Source organism: Nyctereutes procyonoides, unplaced genomic scaffold (assembly GCF_905146905.1).
Source record: "Nyctereutes procyonoides isolate TBG_1078 unplaced genomic scaffold, NYPRO_anot_genome, whole genome shotgun sequence".
Lineage (NCBI taxonomy): Eukaryota > Metazoa > Chordata > Mammalia > Carnivora > Canidae > Nyctereutes > Nyctereutes procyonoides.
Window position 1 is genome coordinate 32,070,966 of NW_026575159.1, and position 10,381 is coordinate 32,081,346.

Genomic DNA, 10,381 nt, shown 5'->3' on the forward strand with positions numbered 1-10,381 from the left:
AGCCCGGGCCGTGAGGAGGACGGGCACGGGGGTCTGTGAGGACTATTTCATCCTTCACCAACCTTCGCCAGCAGCTCGAGAACAGGCCTCTGGGGGCGGCCCCTCATCCTGTGGGGATGAGACCAGGTGAGTGACCAGGCTGCACTCACAGAGCGGCTGCAGGCAGGGGTGGGGGGGCAGGGGGCTCAGGACGTTGCCATCCTGCTGCCGCCCACCTTGGGGACAGCCGGTTGGAGCTGAGCCGGGACAGCGCCAGCACGACAGAGACAAGTGTGAGCCCCGCGTGGGAAAGGCTGTCTTACCTCCAGGGGTTCCTAGGCCATAGAGAATGAGCTTCCCATCCCCAGGAGCATCCAAGCAGATCCAAGGATCCAGGAAACCCAGGTCCCATTCTACCAACCACTGGCCCTGGAAGCAAAGCCAGAAAAGCAAAGACCTTGGCCTCTGCCCAGAGGGTGCCCAGGGCAAGGGAAGCCACCTGCTGTGGTGGGACTGCCCCGGGAGCCCCCCCTTTCGGAGAGCAGTTAACCCGAGCCCAGGCCCCGTGTGGCCTGGACGAAAGCTCAGCCGCCTCTCAGGATGGGCGGTGCTCTCCAGGGCTCCAGGGTAGACCTGCGGAGGGGGCCTCCCCGGGGACCGGCCAGCTGTGGGGGGCAGGGGAAGCGGGACAGACCCCCTCTGGGCTTTCCTCCCCAGGGATGCAGAGAAGGGGATGGAGGCTGGAGTGCGGGCTACAGGCTGCTCGTCCACACCCCACCGCCACGGGCTACTACACCTCAGAGTCCTGCACGTTTGGGACTCTGCGCCTCCATCCCTGGCGTCACTGGCTCCCTTTCTGAAAGTGCCAGGGATGGGAGCGCTTGGGAATGAGTTTGAGATGACTGTGACCTGGGGGTGACGAGCTGGGTTACCAGTAGGGGCCAGATCGGGACGCACTCTGCACCCGCTGCCTGGCACTGGGGCCGTGGCCCTGCTGAGGTGGGGAGCCAGCCCCTGGATGTTTGAGGGGCGTGGGACGGTCGGTCTCCAGCAGTCCCGAGGCCGTGCCCTCGGGGACCACTGTGCCCACACTCTCAGAGGGCCCTGCCGCCTGGGCCAGGAAGCGCCAGCGCTGTGACCCCCCTCAGGCCAGGGTCTGAGTCTCTGGGACAGGCAGGAGCAGGGACAGGTAGGCTAGGGGATAGGCAGGTGGGGGGGACAGGCAGGTGAGGTGGGGACAGGCAGGAGGGGGGACAGGCAGGTGGGGGAAGACAGGTAGGCGAGGGGACAGGCTGGGGGGACAGGCGGGTGGGGGGGACAGACAGGAGGGGGGATGGGTGAGGGGGAGACAGGCGGGGGGGACAGGCAGGCGGGGGGGACACAGGTAGGTGAGGAGACAGGCAGGCAGGGGGACAGGCGAGAGGGGACAGGCAGGCGGGGGGGGGGGGGGGGGGGGGGGCGGGACACAGGCAGGCGGGGTTCCGGCTCCGCCAGGCGGCCCAGCCCCAGCCTCCTGCGCCTGCAGCGCGGGGAGCCACCGCCAGAGGGCGCCGTGGCGCGGCCCGGAGGAAGGGGCGGGGCGGGCGGGCGGGCGCGGGGGACGCACCACTGCGGGCGCGGGGGGGGCGGCGCGCGGGGGGCGGGGCTCCGGCCTGCGGTCCCGGCGGATTCCGGCGCGTCCCTCCCCGGCCCGGCCCGCGAGGTGGTTGGGCCCGGCGGCGCTCCGGGAGAGCCGGCAGGCGGGGCGCGGACACCGGCAGCGCCGCGAGCAGCGCCCCGCGCCCCCGCGCCCCCGCGCCCCCGCGCCCCCGCGCCCCCGCGCCCCCGCGCCCCCCGCGCCCCCGCGCCCCCGGAGGCCCGCGCCCCGCCGCGATGCTGGGGCTGGCCGTGGCGTCGCTGGCCGTGGCGCTCGCCTACTTCGCGCTGCTGGACGGCTGGTACCTGGTGCGCGTGCCGTGCGCCGTGCTCCGTGCGCGCCTGCTGCAGCCGCGCGTCCGCGACCTCCTGGCCGAGCAGCGCTACGCCGGCCGCGTGCTGCCCTCGGACCTGGACCTGCTGCTGCACATGAACAACGCGCGCTACCTGCGCGAGGCCGACGTGGCGCGCGCCGCGCACCTGGCCCGCTGCGGGGTGCTGGGGGCCCTGCGCGCGCTCGGGGCCCGCGCCGTGCTGGCCGCCTCGTGCGCGCGCTACCGCCGCTCGCTGCGCCTGCTGGAGCCCTTCGAGGTGCGCACCCGCCTGCTGGGCTGGGACGCCCGCGCCTTCTACCTGGAGGCGCGCTTCGTGAGCCTGCGCGACGGCTTCGTGTGCGCGCTGCTGCGCTCCCGCCAGCACGTGCTGGGCACCTCGCCGGAGCGCGTCGTGCGGCACCTGTGCAAGCGCCGGGTGAGCACCCTCCGCCGGCCCCGGGGCTCCGGGCCCTGCCCCTTCGCCCAGGCCAGCTGCCTGAGGCCCCCCGGGTGCCCGCCTGCCCCTGAGCGCCCCTCCAGCCTTTCCTCCGGGCCCAGGGCCTCCCTCCACTGACGCCCCTTTCCCGGGAACTCCCAGGGCCCCCGAATCGGCTCCATGCGCTCCTGCCGCGGCCGAGCCTTGCCCCTCGGACTCCACGCCCTCCCCTCCACCTCTTCCAGAACAGGGAGCCCCAGACGAGCCTGAGGCCTGGTGCTGCTGTGTGGCTTGGACTCTGGAGCCACCGTCTCCAGCCCCTGGTTCTGAATGCGAGTGGTGGGGTCAGTGAGGGCAGGTTACAGGGAGTTCCAAGGACCTGAGGACACCCACCCTCCCCCTGCCCTTCACACAGCTGGGAGCTGAGGGGTCGGGTCACCGTCACCTGGATTTGGGCCCCGGGGGATTGAGCCCCAGAGAGCTGCAAGCTTTTCTGCCTCCCAGCTGCAGAGTCCCGCAGCGCCTGTGTGAGGCCAGAGCACCCTCCCCAGGGCCCGCTCCTCCCAGCTCAGCACAGCCCGCTCCTGCAGCGTGGCAACGGGGGCTCTGGGGACGAGCCAGGGCGCCAGCACAGCGATGGTTTCCAGGCAGGCCCCAGCCTCAGGCGGGTTCCCACAAACTTGCCTGGAGCCTCCAAGCCAAAGGCAGGGCCTGCCCCAACCCCTAGTGCCCTAAACCAGGGCACTGCCCTCTCTGGCTTTGGACAGGTGCCTCCTGAGCAAGGAGGGTCACAAGCTCACCTTGATCGTGACAGGCCAGCCTTTCCCCCGTATCAAAAGTGGGGAAACTGGGGCTCAAAGAGGCCGTGGGAACTGCTCAAAGCTACACCTCGGGCCATGGGCACAGCTCCCTGGTTCTCTGCCTCGGCACACCCCCAGAGGTCCTGGATGTCGCCCACCCTGTGGGGGCAGAGTTGTTCCACACGTCCCTTCCCATGTTAGGAGGCTGGCATGGGCAGTCACTGGCCGTGAAAGATTTTAATCGGAGATCAAGAGCTGGGGCTAAGAGATAGAAGAGAGCTCTTCCTGCAGGAGGGGGGCCCCGGACAGAACCCCGGGCTTAGCGCGAGGCCATCCAAGTCCAGTGCCCGGGGATCCTGCCTGCTGAAATTAGGGTGGCCTTGGGGCAACAGAGGCACTGCAGCTGGTCACTGCAGCGGGCTGGGAGGGCGGTGCTCCCAAAAGCCTGGCAGGGACACTGAGCAGAGCTCCCCCATCTATAGGGCCAGCCAGGGCCACGGCCCCAAGTGCCTCTGCCCGTGCTTCTGCCCTTGGCCCTGGAACGCCCGCAGCCCGTCCACGAGGCCTCTGGCCGCTCAGGCCTCACCCTGCATCTTTTTTTTTTTTTTTTTTTTAAGATTTTATTTATTTATGAGAGAGAGAGAGAGGCAGGAAAGAAGCAGGCTCCCTGCAGGAAGCCGGATGCGGGACTCAATCTTGGGACCCCGGGGTCATGCCCCGAGCTGAAGGCAGATGCTCAGCCCCTGAGCCACACGGGCATCCCCCTCACCCTGCGTCTTGCCAGCCTCCCCATCGCACTGGGGGCTGAGTGTGCAGGGGTGGGGACACAGTAGTCAGGCCCAGGGCCGCAGGCTCAGCCTCTTTTGATGCACTGAGGACAGAGGGGCCCCAGGCAGGCCCCTGTCCAGCACTCTGCCAGCAGAGGCGTTCTGACGGCCTCCTCTCCGCCCCGCCATCCCCTCCCCCCCTACTCCTGAAGCCCTCTGGGCCTCCTGTCTCCTGTCACTTCTCTCCCTGCAGCGGGCGTGGCCTCAGGTGTGGCCCTCTTGGGGACACGGGCCTGGTGAAGGAGGATGATGTCTTGAGAGCTAGCACGGCGGGAGGCCCAGTGGTGTGAAAGCAACACCCTGGCTGGGCACCCTGCCCGCACCCCTACTGGCCGCACTGGCAGTGGTGCCCGTGGGCATCATACTCTCCCCCCCCCGCAGGTGGAACCCCCGGAGCTGCCAGAAGACCTGCGGCACTGGATCGCCTACAACGAGACCAGCAGCCAGCTGCTCAGGGCTGAGAGCGGGCTCAGTGACGTGGTCAAGGACCAGTGACCACCACGCCCCCCACTGGCCTCGCCCTGGGGCAGTTGCCCACCCGCCCCTGCGTGCCAGGGGCAGAGAGCACAGAGTGGGCTGGCGCAGAGTCGTCTCCCCGTTGGAGTAGCCTGCATCCCAGCCCCCCTTCCGATGCTCCGGCCCTCCCTCCCCCTGCCAGTTTTGGATACTCCTTCCCTGCCCCCACACCACGCTGGGCACCGGATGGGGGCGACACAGGTGCCCGGCCCCAGCTCTGCCCTCGGGGTGGAGGTGATGAGGAAGGTGGGAGGCCCAGGGCCCTCGGCCTGTGGGCTGTTGTGGGGAAGAGGGTTTGGCCCCACCCTGCAGATGGAGCCAGGCTTCCGTAGGCTCAAGTTGGGAGAGTGCTGGGGCCAGAGGGACCAGCTGGAACCACCCTGAGCCCCGGAGTCTTGAGTTTGAGTTTGACGGAGCTGCTGGGGGTGGGGCGGGGAGTGTTGCGGCAGGGGTGAGGCCAGAGCAGCCCTGGGGCACGGCTGGGGCCTGATCACAACAGCGGATCCCTCTGGCCGAGGGTGAGGGCGGGGCAGGCCCATGGTGGGGTCTGCGCAGTTGGGGCCAGGCAGACCGACCAGAGGGCACAGGGGCGCCCCTGGGGTGGGGGCAGGACCGGCGGTCGGAGCATGTGCTGGGGCCCGGTGCAGGTCGGGGGGCACAGGGTGTCCTGTGGCCGTACTGGTGGTGAGCCTCCCGTCCCAGCTGGGCCTGCTGCTGCCGAGGAAGCAGAGCAGGGAGCAGGGTTGTGCCCACATGCCCTCTGCACTTTGCCCTCGCTTCTCTGCACCACTGGGTGCTCACTGGGCCCTGTGCTCTGACCGTGGTGAGGGCCCTGTCCTCTCTGGGCCTTCACCTCATTGGCCTGCCCTCCTGGGGTCATCGTCCCCATCTTCCCTCTGGGGACTTCCTCCCTCCCTCCAAGCGCTGGGGCCAGGGAAGGGTCTTTACGACTTTGCTTGAGGGGCTCCCTGTCAGGGTCACCAGCTGCTGGGATACCAGCCGAGCTGCCTGTCCCCGCCTCCTCGCTCGCCTTCCTGCCGAGGAGGCCCAAGGATGAGCAGAACCCAGAGCGGCCCGGCCGGGTGGGCAGAGCCGGAGCCTTTGCTCCGGGCGGCTGGAGACGCGGCTCAGGCCCCGGGGGTGGCACTGCTGCTCGCCCAGGACGAGGTGGCCGCCGCTGCGCACCTGCTCCCGCCAGCCCGTGGTGTGGCCGGGGCCACCCCCCCCGCCGCCCTGCCAGGCCCCACCAGCCGGAGCTGGGAGCGCAGCCCGCCCGTGTCCCGCCTGCCCCCCTCCTGCCCCCCTCGCTGACGTCTGCCTTACAGCCGCAAAGGAAAGCTGCAACATTTGTTTTATTTAAGAAAACCCGAGATTAAAGGGTTTTTAAAGTCAGTGTGCTAGAGGCAGTCCTCATTCCCGAAGCCCTGGTCCCTTGGGGAAGCCGGGGCCTCTCCCTGCGGTGTCTTCCGGGGTGGGGCGCTGTCTGAGCTTTTGGGGATCCTGTGACCTCAGGGACCAGGAGGGCAGGGCACGACTTGCTCCTGTTTCACAGAACGTGGGCCCGGGGCCCTGATGCTCTCGTTCCCAGGCTGCGACGGCCGGTGCACGTTTGTGTTTGGTCCCAGGATCCCCCAGAGGAGTTTGGGAGGTTAGGCCTCAGACTCTGGGCTTCCTGGGGTGGGTGGGGGCGGCAGGTGGGGCAGAGGTCAGTGGGCCTTAATGGGTGGAGGTGGGGGTCCCCCAGGGCCCGTGCCGTAAGTCCCTCAAAGAGGGCAGGAGGTGGGGCCGGCACATAAGGCGGATGAGGGGTGCTATGGGCCACATTGTGCCCTGACCACCTGCTCCGAGGGCCTGGAAGAGAACCGGCAATTGGATTCGAAGCGGGCACTGGGGAGGGAAGGCTGCAGCCTGGCTGAGGCCGAGGGAGGTCTGCCGAAGCTCAGCTCTTCCCACGTCCCACCTGGCCCTTGGGCCCTGGGGCTGGCCAGGCTGGGCCTCGCACTCACCCTGGGCAGCGGTGCCTGGCCTACAGGGGTGCTTGGGTATCCGCGCGGAACATCTGTGTCTGCCCGTCTAACAGGTGTACGTGCAGGGCCTGTGGGGCACATACGGGGGGTGGGGGAGCATGGGGGTCACCCCAGGTGTCACATGGTGGGACTAGGGACAGGAAGCGGTGTGCACACAGTGGGTCTGGGGGTCTGGGTCCCAGCAGGTCCCTGCAGCGGTGGCGGCCAGCTGGCACCCCAGAGCAGGGCAGGGGCTGGGAGGCAGGGTCTGTGTTAGGAGGTGTTCAGGATGGTCGGGGGCATCTAGGCTGAACATCGTGTGTCCCAGGGGCACCGGGTTTTCTCTGTCCACTCAAGGGAGATGCCCCAGCCAGTGGGGACGGGAGGGGAGGCTGTCTCACTTGTTCCATTTGGAGGAGCTCCAACCAGGGAGGAGGATCCTGACGAGGGCCCAGGTGTGGGGCGGGGGGCGTTGAGCAGCCTCAGCCATCCTGCCTATGGAGTGGATCACCCTTGGTGGGCATCTCCCCTCCTGTGTTCTCTGTGACCCCACAGCCAACTCCTGGATCCCAAGGCTGCAAGTGCCCCCAGCTGTGTGAGCATCTCCCGTCCCCGCTGTGGGCACGCCAGGGCCAGCCGTCCCAAGGCCTCCTCCGTGGCCTCCCCAGCTCCCGAGGGGACAGCGGGATGTGCAGGGCTGGCAGGCGTTCTCAGGCCTGCAGACGTCAGGGGCTTTCCTTAGGCTCAGGCCGCTCGGCTGCGTTGGTGGCCGCCCGGGCTCGCGGGCTGGGGCAGGGGCGCCCTCTGTCAGCCGTGCGGCCCCAGCCCAAGGAAAGCTGCCGGACCCCAGATTTGGAGGCCTGGGCCCAGGGCCCCATCTCACCACGGGGAGTGGGCAAGTGGATGCTGGAGTTCTTGGCTGCAGAAGCTCTGGGGAAGGCTGGCCGAGATGCAGAACCCGGAAAGTGCCCAACCCAGAGGGCACCGGTGGGAATTGGGGCCTGTGGAGGGGTGGCGGCCCGCTGGGGCCACGCAGGCTCCGAGGCTGCCAGTGCGCAGGGCGTAGCTCCCGCCCCACCTGCCCCCAGGGCTGCCAAGCCAGGTCAGGGCCTGGGGCGGGGGGGATGGTGGGCAGCTTGCAAGGGAAACAGGGTCCGAGGTCTGGCCCCTCTGTCCCCACCCCGGGTGCCGCGTGTCCAGTGTGGTGCAGGGCCCGGCACTGGCCCTTGGTGTCTGGGCCGAGCTGGCATGTCCTTAGTGCGTCCTGCACCCCATCTCTTCTCACTTTGGCTGTCCCCAGGGCCAAGGACTCGGTGGGCCCCTGGTCAGGGGAGGTGAGTGAGGCCAGGTGTGTGGGTGACACCTGGCCCAGATGCAGCCCACCCCATGCCCACTCGGGGAGACCACGTGCTGTGCTCCCAGCCCCCACCCCCCGCCCCAGGGCAGACATGCGCACCCTTCACTCCTGCTTCCCTCCTACCAGGGGGTTGGGAGTGGGGGCAGATTTCCCTTGGGCTCAGGAGCTGGTCCTGCTCTGAGGTGCCCTGGGACTGGTTTCCATGAACGCCGGCCCAGGATGCATTTCGCCCCCGAAGCCACCGCTCTCCCTTCCATGAAATGAGTCCAAACAGCCCGAGTGCCCAGAGTGGCCCGACTCAGCCCAGTGCTCCTGCAGCCGAGCTCCATGGGCTCTCGGCACCCAGGAAGGAACGGGGTCGTCTGTGCCTTGGCTTGCTTTATTCTCTGCCAGTGTGGGAGCCAGAGAGTGCCCCCTGCAAGGCTCTCACCCCTTGGGTCCCATGATTAACCTGAGGCTTGGGAAGCTCACGGAAGTGGGTAGAGGTGACCTCCGCTGGTGCCAGGACCTTCAGGGAAGGTGACCAAGGAGCCTGCTGGCCTGCACTGAATTGCACAGGTCATGGAAGCAGCAGAAGACGAGGTGGGCGGCCCCAATACTGTCGGGGTCGGTGGCTATGCAGGAGCTGGAGCAGGACCGGGTCACCATGGGGCTCTGGTGGAACGGGTACTCTGCCGGCCGTGGGCAGGTGTCAGGGCCTGCTCCTCTACTCCCCGGGCCTGCCCAGTTGCCCCGACCTCCATGCACTTGATCTGATCCTTCCTGACCCCTCCAGTGATACCCTGTGACCCCCAAACTAATGGCCGGGCCTGGGAAGTTGTCCATGCTCCCTCCAGGCCCCTGTTGGGGCCTGCGGTGTAGCATGGGGGCGGGACAGAGCCCATCTGTGGGCCTTCCACCGCTGCCCCCTGCACCTCCAGCCCTGAGGACCATGTGGGGAAGGTGACCACAGTGGACCCCCCAGCCCGCTGTGGTCCAGACTCACCTGACTCAATCTGCAGCAGCGTGGTCTTGCAGGCCGTGTCCTCTGGCTTGCAGACAGAGATGTTCTTGCATAAGGAAACAGGTGTGGGCAGCTCACAGGTAAAGCATCTGAAGGCCTCACCTGGGTAGGGATGGGCAAACTCATCACCTGGCCTTGAGAGCCCTCTCGGAGGCTAGAGCAGAGGCCGTAGGGTCTCGCCCCTGGGCATATCCCCGGTGCCCACCTGGCCCGTCTCCCCTCCCACCCCTGCCTGGGGAGGTAGCCCGCCTCGCTGAGGCCCTTCAGGCCCAGGGCTCTGACCAGCGGACCTGGACACTGCGTTCCTCTCTGAGCCTTGGTCTCCCTGCCTAGACAATGGGGCCTGGGAGCCTGTCCCGGGCGAAGGCTCTAGGGCCCAGAAAGCCCATTGAGGCCAAGGGAAATGAGCCCAGTAGGGACTGAAGGAGGCCTTCTGCCCAAGCCCCTGAAGGGCCCCCTCCCAAGTGAGGCCTGGAGACGGGTCCCTCGCCAGCCACACCACCTCCCGGCCGCTCACCAGCATGCAAGCTGGCGGCTGCGAGGAGCAGCAGTGGGAGTGCAGCCCCGCACCGGGCCATCTGCTGTGCTCGGAAGCTGGGAGAGGCAGTGCCGGGGCCACCCTCTGGGCACTTATACCCTCCCCTCTGCGGCGCAAGCCAGGGTGGTGGCGGAAGTGGCTGTGAGTCAGCAGGGTGGCACAAGGCAGAATGGGAGGCAGTGGGCGGGACGGTGGATAGGCAGGCCACCTCACTCACAGACCCTCAGGCAGTGGGACCCCTCGTGGCTCCAGCCCGCCTGGTGGTGGCCCACATGGACACCGCACAGGCACTGAGCTCCCTTCGGCAGGCCCTAGTCTGGACTTGGCGTATCTCAAACCCAGCCAGGGCCAAGACCGGTGTCCTTCACACCTGGATGTCCTGCCCTGACACAGGTGCCCACCAGAGCACAGGCCTGAAGGTGGGGAGTGTCTGCTGAGGCGAGGGGATGGTGTCATGTGGGTGGGGTGGGCGCCCAGGCTCCTCTCGGGATGATGGGTGTGAGGCTCCAGGCAGGCCCCGCATTCACTGCCAGCCCCTTCCCTACAAATGACCTTTAGACCAAGCCTGAGCTTCCAGGTTTTAGGCCCCAGAAAACAGGGTCCTGCCCACCCCCTGTCTCCCGGCCTGATAGCCTTCTCTGACTTTGTTCACTGCCCACATCCCACCGCAGGCTTTCCCGTGCCCACACCTTTGCCTGTGCTCTGCGTCTCAGTGGGCACCGTCTCTGCTCTCCCATCCTAGCCTCAAGTCTTCCCCATGCTATACGGCCCAGTCCAGGTGCCCCTCATCCAGAGGTCATCCTGGTGTTCCAGACTCTGTTTTCTCTGTCCTCTGAGGGCCTAATGGGTGGCTGGGAAGGTGGATGATGGATGGATGGGTGGGTGAGTGGATGGATGGGTAGATGGGTGGATGGATGAGTAGATGATGGATGGAGGGTGGGTGGGTGAGTAGATGGATAGTTGGGTGGGT

At 67.7% G+C, this 10,381-nt stretch overlaps 2 protein-coding genes across 4 annotated transcripts; one reads left to right on the top strand and one right to left on the bottom strand.

Moving 5' to 3' along the window:
• The first annotated feature begins 1,829 nt into the window (after positions 1-1,829).
• Positions 1,830-6,152, top strand: THEM6 (thioesterase superfamily member 6). The gene is made up of 2 exons (XM_055313874.1): positions 1,830-2,364; positions 4,373-6,152. The coding sequence occupies exons 1-2, from the start codon at positions 1,852-1,854 to the stop codon at positions 4,484-4,486; spliced, it is 627 nt and encodes a 208-aa protein (XP_055169849.1). The 5' UTR covers positions 1,830-1,851; the 3' UTR covers positions 4,487-6,152.
• A 472-nt stretch (positions 6,153-6,624) lies between these two features.
• On the bottom strand, positions 6,625-9,458 carry SLURP1 (secreted LY6/PLAUR domain containing 1). Of its 3 annotated transcripts, none has more exons than XR_008662949.1 (4): positions 9,391-9,458; positions 8,856-8,975; positions 8,322-8,541; positions 6,625-7,008 (listed from the first exon to the last, which is right to left on the bottom strand). XR_008662949.1 is itself a non-coding variant. In XM_055313876.1 (4 exons), the coding sequence occupies exons 1-3, from the start codon at positions 9,449-9,451 to the stop codon at positions 8,381-8,383; spliced, it is 342 nt and encodes a 113-aa protein (XP_055169851.1). In that variant the 5' UTR covers positions 9,452-9,458; the 3' UTR covers positions 7,057-7,088; positions 8,342-8,380. The 3 variants fall into 3 exon arrangements, 2 of the variants coding, with proteins under 2 accessions (XP_055169851.1, XP_055169850.1); XM_055313876.1 differs by lacking the exon at positions 6,625-7,008 and adding an exon at positions 7,057-7,088 and having other exon boundaries at positions 8,342-8,541; XM_055313875.1 differs by lacking the exon at positions 6,625-7,008 and having other exon boundaries at positions 7,916-8,541.
• Positions 9,459-10,381: the final 923 nt, after the last annotated feature.